Source organism: Vigna angularis, chromosome 7 (assembly GCF_016808095.1).
Source record: "Vigna angularis cultivar LongXiaoDou No.4 chromosome 7, ASM1680809v1, whole genome shotgun sequence".
Lineage (NCBI taxonomy): Eukaryota > Viridiplantae > Streptophyta > Magnoliopsida > Fabales > Fabaceae > Vigna > Vigna angularis.
Window position 1 is genome coordinate 33750060 of NC_068976.1, and position 16482 is coordinate 33766541.

At 36.0% G+C, this 16482-nt stretch overlaps 1 protein-coding gene across 1 annotated transcript; it reads right to left on the reverse strand.

Moving 5' to 3' along the window:
* Nucleotides 1-11747: 11747 nt before the first annotated feature.
* On the reverse strand, nt 11748-13747 carry LOC108322825 (uncharacterized). Its single transcript, XM_017555086.1, has 4 exons — nt 13097-13747; nt 12876-12991; nt 12438-12695; nt 11748-12321 (listed from the first exon to the last, which is right to left on the reverse strand). Exons 1-4 carry the CDS (start codon nt 13745-13747, stop codon nt 11748-11750), a joined length of 1599 nt encoding a protein of 532 aa, XP_017410575.1.
* Nucleotides 13748-16482: the final 2735 nt, after the last annotated feature.

The window sequence follows — 16482 nt, forward strand, 5'->3', positions numbered from 1 at the left end:
GATGGCAGAACCGTAAATAAAGCTAACATATATGCCTCGGTTGTTCCAAACCCGATGCCTAAAGCATGATACTAACTCGGTCCTACACCAAACCGAAGCATAAACCTACCTCTGATAGATGTTACTAACTCGGTTTCCACGAAACCGATGCCTAAAGGCACCTTCAGACCTGCCACCCACCTGCCAGACAAGACTTGCCATGCTACTAACTCAGTTCTGATGACAACCGAAGCGTAAAAGTCATCTTCAAACTCGGTTCTAAGCAGAACCGAGGCATATGTCTCTGCTTCAGACCTGCCACCCACTTGCCAGACAAGACTTGCCATGCTACTAACTCGGTTCTGATGAGAACCGAGGCGTAAAAGTCTGCTCCACTGCCAACCTCTAACGTTCTTGGTTTCAGCTGGTGTTTATGCACCGGTGGGCTTCTTGACCGAGCTGGTAAGGGTGTTATGCCTCGGTTAAGTGAAGAACCGAGGCAGTAACATGTTTAAATTTCTTCCGCGAACAGAACCACCTTCGTTCTTCTCAGCGCGCCTCGAGCTACAGAAACCCTGCCATCTCCGTTTGCTTCCATCTCCGTTTGCTTCCATCGCGTTTGCTCCCATCGCCGGTGACCGTCGTTTATCGTCGTCGTCTCCTCCTCTCCGTGTGGTCACCACCGCCAAGTGCTTTGGTGTTTCCTCCGCTTTGCTTCCATCTCCGCCGCGTCTCAGTTTTGGTGGCTTTTGTGTCTACCTCTACTTCCATCTCCGTCGTTGGTGCTTCCATTTCAGTCGCGGCTTTCAGTCTCGCCAAGCTTGCTGCCACGCTCCCAGGTACTTGATCCTAAAAGTATCTCCATCTTCATTGCTTGTGTATAGGTCATTCATCCAAATCATTTGTGGTATTGATAAAGAAAATTTGGCATGAAAAAGGAGCACGTAGTTAACCAAATCAATTCATTGTTTGTTTAAAAGTGACCAAAACCAAGGGAAAAATAGAAAATTGCGGAAGCAAAAATGAAGCCTCACTAAATTATTTCTATACATTTTGTTAATTCTCTTATTTTGTCTTTTATTACAACATTAAGATAAGGCAAGAAAACCTAACAGTGAGTAAGTGGTGACAGATAAGGAAGAATTAAGGATAAAAAGCAATGAATGCTCCACGTGTGGTATGAGATAAATGTCAGGGTTATTTTAATGACTAGATTATTATTGCTTGTGTAGAAAAGTTTATTATTGATAAACTTGATTTAATTAGAGATATATATTCTTAAAATCTTATGATATGCTTGAATATACTGTTTGTTGTTGTGAATTAGCATTAGTTTCCCGTTTAAGATTCACTACAAAAATTATTTACTATCTCCATATTTTTTTAACAAACGTACCTTTTACAAATGAAAATAGAGGAGATGGTAATAATAATTTACAAGTATTGAATCTTGAATTGTCCGATTGGACAGTTTAAGAAGAGTAATAACTTTTTCATAGTTTATTATAACATATCAATTTTAATATACATGTCTTAAATTTCACGAAAATTTGTCGTTGTGTTTTGTATTGATCTTCGGGTGCATATTTGATTGTGATTTATAATCACTTTCATTTCGTGTAACCTGAAGACCAATGCGAAATGTTGGCAAAATTTCGTGAAATGTAAGATATGCTGTTTAAAATTGATATGTTTAATAAACTAAAGAAAGTGAATCTTCTTGAATGGGATAGGGTCACACCTTGAATACAAACACGATCAAAGTGATCATTCAAGATTATTGAAATTGTGTAAACAATTTCAGTAAACATGCGTATGGATAGAGGGTGGATTAATTTACCACGCATCAGCACTGAGTACGAGAGAGGGGTAGAAGAATTTATAGAGTTTGCGCAACGTAATGCGAGTACAAGTGGTGATGATGAAGTCAAGTTCAGATGTCCCTGTGTGAACTGTTTGAATGGGAGGAAGTTGAACGCAACTGATATTAGGGAACATCTTATCGGTGATGGTTTCATATGAAGTTATACAACATGGATATGGCACGGCGAATTAACAGACTTTCCAACTGTCTCTCCAACTGAAAATGTTTATGATTCCACAATGGATATGGAAGATCAAGCAAAAGAAGACAACTTAGAGGACATGATCTGCGATGTTGGCGTAGAAGCTTTTGCCCAAGCGCATATGTATGAAACGATGTCCACTGATGCGGAGACTCCTTTGTATGTAGGTTCAACTAAGTTCACACGATTGTCAGCAGTGTTAAGGCTCATGAATTTAAAGGCGAGAAATGGATGGAGTGATAAGAGTTTTACAGAATTGTTGTCGTTGTTGAATGAAATGCTGCCAGATGGAAATACGTTACCCAATCGTAATTATGATGCAAAAAAAATTCTTTGTCCGATGGGTATGGAATATAAACGGATACATGCATGTCCGAATGATTGCATATTATATAGGAATGAGAATGAAGTTTTGATAAAGTGTCCAAAATGTGGGTTATCACGATACAAGTCAAAAAACAACGGTGAAGATGGTGGTCACACATAAAAGAATGGTTCTGCTTTGAAAGTAGTTTGGTACCTTCCACTAGTTGCCAGACTTAAGCGTTTGTTCGCAAATCCCAAAGACGCTAAAAACCTAAGATGGCATGCAGATGAGAGAACAACTGATGGGCTGCTTCGTCATCCAGCTGATTCAAACCAATGGAAAATTATTGATCAAGAATTCCCCTAATTTGGTGAAGAATGTAGAAATCTTAGGTTTGGCTTAGCTACTGATGGAATGAATCCATTTGGTAATTTAAGTACCAATCACAGTTGTTGGCCCGTTATACTGATAATTTACAACTTATCTCCTGGATTGTGCATGAAAAGAAAGTACATGATGTTGTCAATGTTGATATCTGGTCCAAAGCAGCCTGGAAATGACATCGATGTTTATCTAAGGCCACTGGTTGAAGACTTGAAGTTGTTGTGGGTTGATGGGGTTGAAATATTTGATGCCTTTGCTTCAGAAACTTTCATGATGCATGCCATGTTATTTTGCACCATTAATGACTTCCCAGCTTACGGTAATTTGTCGGGGTACAATGTGAAGGATCATAAAGCATGTCCTATATGTGAAGAAAACACTACAGCTCAACGATTAAAACACGGAAGGAAGACAATGTATATGCGTCATCGGCGATTTTTAGAATCTAATCATCCATATCGAAGGTTAAAGAAAGCATTCAATGGAGAACAAGAGAAAGACAATGCACCCATTCCACTTACTGGACTTGAAGTTGCTGAGAAAGTTAATAGAGTACATCATATATTTGGGAAAATGTCAAAGAAGTCTTCTATAACGACCCCTTGGAAGAAGAAATCAATATTCTTTGATTTTCCATATTGGTCAAAGTTAGATGTTAGACATTGCATAGATGTCATGCATGTTGAGAAAAATGTTTGTGATAGCTTGATTGGTACACTACTAAACATCCAAGGAAAAACAAAAGATGGAGTGAATACGCGTTTGGATTTGGTTGACATGAAGATCCGAGAAGAGTTGGCACCAAGAGAGATTGGTAAACGTACTTATTTGCCCCCTGCATGTTACACAATGTCCAAACAAGAGAAGATAAGTTTTTGTCTTTGTTTAAAGAGTATCAAGGTACCACAAGGATACTCTTCAAATATTAAAGAGCTTAGTGTCAATGCAGGACTTAAAGCTTGTTGGATTGAAGTCTCACAATTGCCACGTCTTAATGCAACAGTTGTTACCAATGACAATTTGTGGAATTTTGCCCAAAAAAGTTAGGCTGACCATAACTCGATTGTGCTCATTTTTCTCGTCAATTTGTAGTAAAGTCATCGATCCTACAAAGTTAGATGAACTTCAAAGCGAAATTATCATCATCTTGTGTCAGCTAGAAATGTTTTTCCCTCCATCCTTTTTTGACATCGTGGTGCATTTACTTGTTCATTTGGTCAGAGAAATAAAGTTGTATGGACTAGTATACTTAAGATGGATGTACCCTATTCAGCGTTATATGAATATTTTGAAAGGGTACGTCAAAAATCAATATCGTCCAGAAGGTTCAATGATTGAAAGATATATTGCTGAAGAAAGTATTGAGTTTTGCTCTAAGTATATGACTAAAGCAAATCTGATAGGAGTCCCTCGGACATCATGGTTGAATAGATATTCTACAAGTAAAAGCATCCGAGGTGTGAATGTGGTGACGAAAAGTCGTGAAGAATTGATGCAAGCACATCTGTACATATTAAACAACACAGATGAAGTGATCCCATTTTTGGAAGCACACAAAGCCATTGTAAAGGACAACTATCCACGACAATCAGAGAAATGACAGTTGATGGAGCATAACAGAACATTCTTGTCCTGGTTCAAATCTAAAGTTTCGAAAGAATCACGGTCCTTTGAGACTTTGTTGTGGTTAGCAAATGGCTTAAAGTTTAATGTTGTATGTTTTACAGGCTACGAAATTAATAATTGCACATTCTATACAAAGACTTTGGATGATGAAAGCACAGTACAAAATAATGGCATCAGTCTAGAAGCTGAGTCGCTACAGTTTTCCACATCCAAAGATCAAAATCCTGTAGTTGGATCCATGAGATATTATGGTAGAATTGAAGAGATATGGGAAGTTGATTACACTACGTTTTTCGTTGCACTCTTCAAATGTAAGTGGGTAGACAATAAGAGTGGTGTCAAAATAGATGAATCTGGTATGACACTTGTTGATTTTCGAAAGGTTGGTTATGGAGACGAACCGTTCATCATGGCATATCAAGCAAGTCAAGTTTTTTATGTCAAAGATCCTGCGTGTTACCATTGGTATGTTGCTCTCCAAGGAAAAAGGAAAATTGAAGATAAAGAAGAGAATCTAAGTAATCTTCATATCGCTGACAACCATCCATTTAAAACGACAATAAATTTGGATGACGACCCTCTAATTGATGATATACAAGCAATACGAGAAGATCACAATGAGGGAATATATATATGACCAATCCATATGATTATGTATGAATTTCATGTTTGTGTAAATATTTATGGCTTTTGTTAAATAATATATGTTATTTTATAAGTGTTTTATTTATCTTTCATCTTATTTATTGTGACAGATATATGGCTGAGTCACCTCATTCGTCAGGCGATGAAGTCCCCACCACTTCTAGATAGACGAGAGGAGCAATGAGGTTACGACAGCTTATACTTAGAAGAAATGCAGGTGAGAGGACACCTGCCATTATTGACGTGGTCACTAGAGTTGCATCTGACCCAAATGCAGATGTATTTAGGTCTTACCTTGGAGTACTAGCACGTGATCGTATCTCTATACTTACTTCACCCTTTGACCATGTTTCTAAGGCTGATCGGAATCTCATCTGGCAAGATCTATTGGTAAGTTAAGCAATATTACTCCAAATTCTATATTCATTATATTGATAAATCTGTATTGATATAAGGTTATTACTTTCTTTGTTGTAGATAACATTTGATATGCCAAACGTCGAGAGCTTAAGGAATAGGTGTTTATCTGCAATTGCAGAAAGATTTCGAGGGTTTAAGACAAAATTGATGTCTAGATATATATTTGGACCAAAAAGTAATGAAAATCCATGTTCCAAATATTCAGCAATTGACGAAGAAACATGGTGTCAGTTTGTAGAGCTTCGTTCATCCGATGCGTGGCAGGTAAGTGCAGTAAAATCATTCAATTCATCATTCATAATTCTCTACTATGAAAATTGTTTCATTTTGTCACAGGAAAAATAGGTCAAAAGCACAGGGAATAAGCGCTCAGAATAAAAATCCACACCTACTGTCTCGTGGTGGATATAGGAAGGTTGAAGAAAAAATAATGAAGTAGAAGTCAGATAGTAGACTTCCACTTTCTGAGGGTGGTGACCCTCCTCCTCCTCCTTCACCACCATCTCGGCACGAGAAGTGGAAGTTAGCCCGTATAAGACCATCGGGCTCCTACACTTTCGAGTCTGCCAGAGAAATATCTGAAAGAATTGTAAGATGTCATTTCTTATACTTTTACATTAATTTTGTTATATATATTACATAGATCTTTCTAATGATTTTGAACTTTTGTTATGTGACAGGACTCCTTGGTTGAGCAGAGCTCCCAAGGTCAATTCACACAAGAAGGTCGTCAGGATATTCTTGCCATAGCTATTGGATGACCTGAGCACCCAAGACAGGTGCGTGGTGCTGGGACTGGCATAGGCATACAACAGTTTTTTGGGTCTTCCTCGCGTCCATATTCATACGAAAAGATGAAGGAGGACATAAGAAAAGAGATGACGTAGGAGATCACAAAGAAGGTTCGGGCAGAGTTGTATGATGAAGTTGCTGAAATGGTTGCGCGCCAGTTCCAATAGCATTATGAGGATTATGGCAATCGTCCTCCGCCATCTCTTGTAGCGGAACATGTTGTGCCCCTTACAGGTAAACTTATTTATTTTTGGTTACTAATTTACTTTTTGCATAACCTAACATTTAATTTGACAGGTAGAAGCGGTAAAGGAAGTTGTTCAGCTGCCGGTGCCCCAGGGGGCGACATGGATGAAACTCGTCCATGTCAGTTATATATTCTTTCTGAAACTGGGACCATGCTAGTGGCTCGTGGTACAGTTTATGAGACAGCCACTGTAGTGCATGGTGTACAACTTTCGGAAGATGAGTTCAAGGTCACGGTGGATGAAGTTGTCATAGCAGATGTCGTTCTTCATGTGCCTACAAATGAGTTCTTCACTGTGGAAGAAGCATTTAAGTCCTTTGTCGTCTGGCCTAGACATTTGGTTGGTGATGTATCCAATCCCCCGGTAAACACTCGTACTATATACTTCTCAATTTTAATATTTACTTTTAATTGACGTTATTACATAACCATTTTTTCATTTAACAGCAGATAGTTCAAGAGGGAAGTCCTACACCGAAGAAGACTCATTTATTTGAGGATGACCCTCTTGGTGCGTTAAACGAGCTTGCTAAAATCATTTCAGATTCGCCGATGAATGTACACTAGGATTCTACTACATTTGGAAGAGAAGCTCAGATCCCATTGTACTTGCATCATCAAGATGTTAGGGAGCTTGCATCGGGTAGAGAAGAAATTAATATTACACTCATTCAGTTGTGGATGATGTAAGTTTATGAAAACTTTTTTATATAAATCTATTTTATCAACTTACCTATATCATATTATTTCTTCATTTTAGGTATATGTTTGATGTTAGTAACAAGAAGAGGTTCAACGATGTATATGGGTTCATTGACCCCTCTATGACTCATGAAAGAAATAAATTTGATGATATCCAAACATACATCACCACCTGCTTTGGAATGGGGAAGGAGATATATTTTCTCCCTTATATACATGGGTAAGTGAAGTTTGTTAACTTCAACACATTCATTTATTAATTTTGGTATATGATTCATAAGTTATTACCAATTTCAGGTGTCATTGGCAGCTACTTGTGATCTCCATACCGGAGAACACTGCTGTTTGGTTTTGTTCATTGCAGAAGTCTCCTCCCAGCCCTCTTAGACATGTAGTAGATTGGTAAGAATCTCAATGTTTCGACTTTTTTGTTATATAAATGTATGCTAATAGAATTGTTTTTAATAGTTCCCTTGCAACACATATGATGTTATCTGGGAGATCTACTACTACAACTAAAAAGCTTGCATGGGTTGCCCTTAAGGTTTGGTATTTTAGTTCATACTTTGTTACATTTGGTTCCATTCAAATGATGTTACTTAACATTTTATAATTATGATGATATATTGTAGTGTAATATACAAACGGGGTCATATGAATGTGGTTACTACGTCATGTTTTGGATGATGACCATTATTTGTGCACATTACACCAGTGGATGGGAAACAGTATTATTTAGGTTTGAATTTTATTTTCCCTATAGTTTAGATTTCAAATACACTAATTGAAATAATTGTATTTTATGCAGAGATTCAATAGGACTGCTCCAATTCCAGAGAAGTCACTTCAACTTGTGAGGAAAGCATTGGCTAAATATGTAATTCATTTATATAATACTATGTAGTAGATATTAGGATATAGTAAGTTCTAAGTTTATGTTTCCAAGTAGTTTGATGCTTTTCTACATTATTATTCGTTTAACTTTGTACATTACATTGATTTATGCTTCAAACTTGATTTATGATTACATTGGATTGATTTATGCTTCTAAGAAGTTGATTTATGATTCAATTGAATGTATTTATGTTTTATTATAATTTTCATTCAAAATATACGTTTCTGGATTCTTCTGGACTGTTCTAGCTGTAAATATATATGCAGGTCTGTTTCTATTGCTGGAAATGGTGCAGAAACAGACCTCATTTTTCAAAAAAAAAAACAAGGATATATGCCTCAGTTCAAGTCAAAACTGAGGTAGAAAAGCACCTTATGATCTTGGTTATAACCACACTAGAAGCAGAAAGTTTTGCAGCGAGAAAAAAAAAGGACTTTACTGCCTCGGTTCAAGCTACAACCGAGGCAGTAAGGTGGGTAATACGGCCTCGGTTCCCCTGAACCGAGGCATATAGTCCTACGAAAAAAAATAAAAAAACCAAAAACTATACTACTTCGGTTATGGTTGAACCGATGCCAAATCCTCTCCCTTTATGCCTCAGTTCACACCCAAGGCCAAAAGTGTTACACTTTTTGCCTCACCTGAATATGCCTCGGTTCGAGAACCGCTGCCTATAAGGAAAAACAACCGCTGTCATTTCTCCTGACTGTACTAGTGTGTAAGGCGGCGACACGACAAAAGAGGGAGAGGGCGTCGGTGGGTGGTAAGAAGAGGAGGTGAGGGGAGAGGAGGTGAGGGGTGGATAAACTCTCTTCAACCATTTTTAAACTTAAAATAAAATAAGTTCAGGTAACGAGACTTCACTGTGCCACATGGTCATTAAATGCTATCTCAGCATGCCACTAGACAAGAAATGTCATTAAATGCTATCTCAGCATGTCACCAGAAATTTAACGCAGTCCACAACAATTAATGACAATGGCTTTATTGACTCAATTTTACATAAATAGGGACCCAATTGAGCACTTTCAAAATACGAGAACTTGACACAAATTCGCACAAATAGGGACCTCCGAAATGATTAAACCTTCAATGTAATACTAAAATGTACAGTACAATCCAAATGTCATCCAAAAATAAACACAAAAAACATACAAATAAATTTTTTATATTCATCATTTTTGTGTTCCTATTATCCATTTACAATATTAGAATCTTTAAGGGATAAATCCACAATATTTTGCTCTTTTGAATCATCTTCTTTATCTCCATCTACAATTCAATAAAAAAAATGTTAACTATTGAAAGATAAAATAGTAAATAGTTAAAGTAATTTGTTGAAATAACTTATTAATCAGAAACACTTTTGTATTTTTTTGAGTTAAAATTTTGTTTCAAATAACATTATTTTATATGTTGTTTATAGTGTGGATTACGATGATTGTCTGCACATAAAAAATATAAATACATATATTAGATTAACGTTTGAACAAAAATAGAAATCTCATTTTAACTTACCTTTTGTAAATATTTGTATTCATACATATTTTATAATAACTTAGATTGTATTTGTATTGATATAATATTTGTACAAATCCTTTAATGATTTTATATTATGATTCGCAACATATTTTATAATTGTTACATGTAATATTACTATTAATATGTTAAATAAATCTGCCAAATTTGCTTATTATTAATAATAAAACCTGTCAAATTTGCTTATAGTTAACATCAAATTTCGTTTGGATGAATAAAGTTTAGCTTTAAAAAATAAATATGTGCAACATGCTATTCAATTAATTTTGAAAATATAAAACTTAAATAATTTTTTCAAACAAAAAAATAATAAATATTTTTTTATAAAAGTAAACTAAAATTTAATAAAATAAAATCAGAAGGGGATTCGTTTTGTAATCCATTTTATATATATAGATAACAATATCCAATCTCCTGTTAATATGAGAGAAACCGTGTTTGGATTTTTTAAGTAAAATTGAAAATACCAAATATAGGAAAAAGAAAGTATAAATAGTCAAATGGTTAATTCCTTTTTCAATTGAGTGTTATTGGATAATTCACATTAATAATAACCTGTGGAGCATAGATGATACAAGGTATGACACATATCTAATGTATATAACATGTTGATAGGTTTATTTTGAAAATAATCGAACATCATATATATATATATATATATATATATATATATATATATATATATATATATATATATATATATATATATATATATATATATATGTATATATATATATTAAAAAATGTATAAATTTTAAAAAAAATATAATTACTATTATGTAAATTTATATTAAATTTTGAATATTTTTAACATAAAAATAAAAATTTATAAATCATTATTATCATAAAAATATTATTGATTTATATATCAAATACTTGGCTGAATACCACTTTTGGTCCCTATTTTGGTCAAGTTAGTTCGTTTTGGTCTCTGTTTATTTTTTTTTGTTAAATGTGGTCCTAAAGAATGTAAAATCTGTTCAATTTGGTCCTTTTTGAAAACGTCGTTTAAATCGTTAACGGTAGATAGTCTAGATGTGTAAAACAGTGTTGAGATGACATTTAACTGCCCACGTGGATTCTTAAAGAAATGTTATTTATTCAATGAAACCCAATTTTGACGAGGGTGGAGAGTGAAATTAGGGTTAAGGTTTTTTCCCAATCTTGGTGGTTGATGAGCCATGTCTCGTTCTCAATCTTCTTCTTCTTGTTGCAATAGCTTCGGCCACCGAAGTTGTAATTCCTCACATGGTGGTGGTTCAATGGGGATATGGATAATCCCTATTTGCAATTGTGGTGAGTTGACGGTAGTAAAAATGGCTAGAACATCAAAGAATCTTGGAAGAAATTTTTGGGGTTGTCGTAACTACAAGGTGATGTGAATAAAAACATTTGTAATTAAAGCCTATTTTCTTTGTGTTTGTAATTAACAATAAGTTTGATGAATAACAAAGTGCAGATGGTAATGTGATGTCTTGTAACTATTTCAAGTGGTGTAATGAAGAAAAGGTTGATGAAAGGGATGTTATCATTGGTAGTCAAAGGATGAAGATTTGTGATATGGAGAAGACAATGATAGCTTTGAAGAGAAGGATTCAATTCTTAGTAGTAGTGGTGTGTGTTCTCAGTGTACTGATCATAGCTTTGTTGTGTGTGTTTTTAGGTTGATGTGTTTTATGTGTTTTTAGGTGGTGCCAATCTGGTTTACTTTTGTGTTTTGAAGGTTGAGGTTATTAGGTGGTCCCATTGTGAAGGTTGGACGACTGTGTTTTGTATTAAATGAATGAATGTATTGTTTTTTAGTACATAATTTGTTCAAATTAGTCCTTATTTCAGTTAAATATGTGCGTATGTGGTCCTCATGATGTTGAGTGATGTGTGCATAAAATGGAAGTGGTAAAAATGAATATGAAAACAGGGGTACGTGAAAACATTAAGTTCATGGGTACATTAATGTATTTTCACAATCAAAAGTCAGTTCATGATTACACCATCAAGTTACATAAGAGCACATCATAACAGATCCAGTGCCAAATATATGAAAAAATTATAAAGTATTTCAAAACATTACAAAGGACATCAGCTTTTATAATTATCAAAGTCTTTCAAAACATATACTATGCCAAGTGCACCAAATTTTGAACATTATAAAAGAGATGGTCTCTTAATTAATAACTTGTCCCTTTTGATTGGTTGAGTTAGTTGCTCAATGGATTCCTGTGTTGGTTGGGGTGGTGCTGCTTCAGATGGTTGTGGTAGGTCTGGTTGATCTTGAGGACATAAAGGGCATTGATTTCTATTATGCCCAACAAGACGACAAATGCTGCACTTCTTGCGGTGGCCACCTTTGGTCATTTGGGTTTCATCCTTCCTTAGCTCCCAACTCTCCAACCTTTTATTTTTCTTTGGTCTGCCTGGTAATTTTCTTTGAAATGGTGGGAGGATGTCTGGGCATGATGTTCTTTCCCATAAAAGGTGCCCATTCACTGGAAATATGATTGAAGCATATGTTTCATCATATGTGGACCTTCTGAACCAAATGGGCACATACTGTTCTGGATCTAAATCTAAAAATCTAATTGCTGCAATAGCATGGTAGCAAGGGATTCCAGCAATTTCCCATTTCCTATAGGAACAATGTTGATTGTCCAGGTTAACTGCAAATTTGTTTGTAATCACTGCACAATGTCTAACTTCAAACATTTTATCTCCAAACCAACTGCCATGAAGTAATACATCATTAAAAGATTACAAGTTAAATATGAAGTGATGAATATCAACAATTTTATGACAGACTAAGGGACATGAATTAATACTGGGAAAGGAAATGCTTACCTAGGGATCCAATTTTTGGATAAATTTGATTCTTTTATAAGTATCTTTCTAATCTTGGGGCAGATATCAAAGTCTATATTACACATCTTAATTCTATTGGTTGCCCATTTTTTCATGATGTAAACTCTAATTTCCTCTAGCATGGTTACAATGGGCTTTCCTCTAGCATCAACAATAACACTATTCAAAGCTTCACTCATGTTGTTTACTAGTGTATCAGTTATTGCTCGACTTATAAATCTAGATCTAGACCAATACCTGTTACAAAGAATAACACATTGTTAGGTAGCTTAAAGTATATAAGAGGTTGCAGTAAGGAAGAAGAAATACCTTGGGGGAATAGCAATTAGGTATTTGTAAGCTTCTACATTGACGTCTTTTATATTCAATATTTCTCTTTCCCAAGCTTAGGAGTAGGTACTAGTAGCAGCCTTTCACATTAGATTCTTCAAGGTTTGCCCTCTAAACTTTTTTCTGAAATTCGCATATAAATGTCTCATGCAAAATCTGTGCTCTGCCCCAAGTAAAAGTTCAGACAAAGCTGGCAACAAACCCTATGTGTAGGGACCAAATTGAACATTTTTAATATCAAATGGGGACATAAAAGCACATAACTAATATAATAAACCAATACAGCAAGCTATAAGAAATACATTTACCTTTTGTTGGTCAGACATAAAAGTGCATGCATCACATACGTCAATGCCCCCAAGGTCTTCTATCAACAATTCCAAAAACCAAGACCAAGTTTCTTTGTTCTCTACTTCCACAATTGCATATGCCAGAGGTAACATCTGCTCATTAGGATCTCTACCAACAACTGTTAATAATTCCCCCTTGTACTTTCCTTTAAGAAAACATCCATCCAAACCAATAAAGGGTCTACAAGAGACGAAACTATTCTTACAAGCTTTCAAACAAACATAGAACCTCTGAAATGTGGTCTGACCATTTTCACTATCCACTTTAACTTTGACCGTTGATCCCGGGTTACATCTCAATAATTCATGTGCATAGTCATATATTCGTGTAAACTGATTTTTGAATGAACCTTCAACTTTGCATGATGCCATTAATTTTGCCCTACGAGCTTTAGATATTGTGACATTTGTATTCCATTTCCTCAAAGCTTTTGACCCTATTTCATTTACCTTCAAATTCGGATTTTCAAGTACTGTGGTATCCAATGTCTCACTCAACCACTTAGCATTCATCATTTTGATATTGAATTGCCTATTGCAAGTATGGGTATCCAATATTTTTCTCAATTTCCATGTTCTACATCCTTCTAAATATCCACAATAAGCCATCCATAGTCATTTTTTTTTGTGCACCCAAGCATGTCACTCGTACCCTTCTATTGTCATTCTTAACAAACTTCAAATTCCTCCCCACATGGACGACATAACTTCTAACAGCCTCCATAAACTCATTTTTATCACTAAACTTTGTTCCCACTTGTATTCTGACATACTTTTTTGCTTAACATATGTCCCAAATGGACCACAACTTTGTCTTTCATTAACTCCATCCTCACTTCCACTTTCTTCTGGACTGTCCAATAATTCTAAGTCCCACTCATCATCATACAACCCCCTCTCATTTGGGTTTCTCTACCTATGTGCACTGTCATGTGTGTCTAAGTCACAGTTCATTTCATTTTCACTAACTTCTATTGAGACAGAGCCTTATATGTTGTTATGTACTAGTCCTTCATCAATATTAACATCAACATCAACTAGTCCTTCATCCACTTCTTCTTTATCAACTACTCCATGAGGAACTTCACCATTCACCACTCCTGCATCATCATCCTCACTTGAACTAAATTCTTCAATCACAACTTCTTCCTCCCCTTGACCGTGTTGTTCAATAACAACTTCCTCCTCCTCCACCCCAACGTTCTGTTCAACAATATCCTCCCCCTACATGTTCACTTCATCATCCCCTGCACGTTAACTTCATCATCCCCTGCACGTTAACTTCATCCTCCACCTGCACAGCCACTACATCCTCCTGCACAACCACTTGTTCATCCTCTACCTCCACATTCACTTCATCCTCTTGCACAGCCACTTGTTCATCCTCCACCGCCACATTCACTTCATCCTCCACCGCCACATTGACTTCATCCTCCACCTACAAGACCACTTCATCCTCCACTTGCACAACCACTTCATCATCCTGCACAACCACTTCTTCATCCTGCCCCTCCACTTTATCAACCTCATTCCCACCTACATGGCTACATTCACTCTCTAAACTTGCAACACACAACAAATGAACTTCTTCATTTAATTGACTTTGAACAATAATCTCTGGCTCGTCATCCACACCGTGGACCACAAACAAATGAACTTCCCCTAAATACTTGGCAGTGTGAACCATGTTCATTGCATCTTTGTCATCTTTCAACTTATACAGAATATCTTGAATGCAATAAAATAACTCAGACACTTTAATATACCCCAACTCTTTAATGGAATCTACCACTTCGAAATAACTCCATTTGTCAGGGTCCACACTCCAATAAGTGACTTCCCCACCAACATATCCAAAAGGTATATCCTTTACCAGGGTCCCACCATGGTGGACCACAACATTAAATCTCTCCTCAGACATTCCAAACGCAAGCCTACAAAATCAACTTTATGGGCATGGGACCACTATGGAAACGCAAAAAGTAATTGCTATTTACGGTAAAATAACTGCTAATCCATATGGGAACAATAAATAATAAACCAACAATTAACCACACACAACAAATTATAATATGTTACACAACAATGCCCTAAACAGTTTGCACAATTTTTCAAAAACATCTAACTTTGGAAAAAATCTAACACTCACATTTTGATGTGTGCATAAAATGTTACAGAGGAATGTCACAACACAGAGCTTAGTTACGAGATTACGAACACATACCTGACTGCCAAAGATCAATGCTTCCAATTTCAAGTGGACATCACTAATGTTCTTCTAATCTTCCTGATTTTGCTACCAAACCACGCAATAACTTTCACTCTCACCACCCTTATTTTAACTTTGAAAACAAAAACCCTAATATCTGTAATTGCAATTTCAAAATCATTAAATCCAACTCACTGCCTGAAGGGAATCCACGTGGGTAGTTAAATGCCATCTCAACACTGTTTTGCACATCTGGACTGTCTACCGTTAACGATTTAAACGGCGTTTCCAAAAAGGACCAAATTGAACAGATTTTACATTCTTTAGGACCACATTGAACAAAAAAAAATAAACAAGGACCAAAATGAACGAACTTGACCAAAATAGGGACCAAAAGAGGTATTAAGCCTAAATACTTTATTAATAAATATCAATAAAATATTTTAAAATAGGTTTAATATCTATTTTGGTCCCTCGATTTGTAGGTTGTGTTAAAATTTGTCCTCCTTTTTTTCAAAAGTTTAGTATCATCTTATATTTTGCAAAAACGGTTCACGTTCATCCTTTATGCTTAAAACATTAAAAAGGCTAATGGCAGACTTGCCCCTGGCAAAAACTTGATGACTTGTATAGTTATTGTTGACGTGACACTATGAGGTCATTTGAAGCCAATGAGAGGATGCCACGTGGCAAATCCCTTTCCACCCAAAGTTAGGGTCTCATAATTGCATAATGGGAAAGGACTTTCTCTGCGTCGTCATGAGAACTGGAGGTTCTACCATGAATTGGCATGGAAGCACGATTCAGGTATTCACAACAACGGCGTGATTATTGTGCAAAGGAGAACGCCATGGCACTACGATTCGGTCCTCGCGATGTAAATGAGTTTCTGGTTCTATTTTGGATTCAGGTTGATGGCGGTACTTGCGAAGAGAATGACTTTCGTGCATTTGCAGGTTGCACGAGAATGATGAACTCGCAAGGAAGAAGATGCGATTTTGGGTTTCTGTTTCTGGATTTTTGTGTTTGATCTACAGGTAGTGGAGATTGGTGGAGGGCCTCGCAGTGTGGTTGGCATGGTGATTCTCGCAGAGGACGAAGATCGCGATGCTGGGTTTTTAAGCGTGATGGAGTT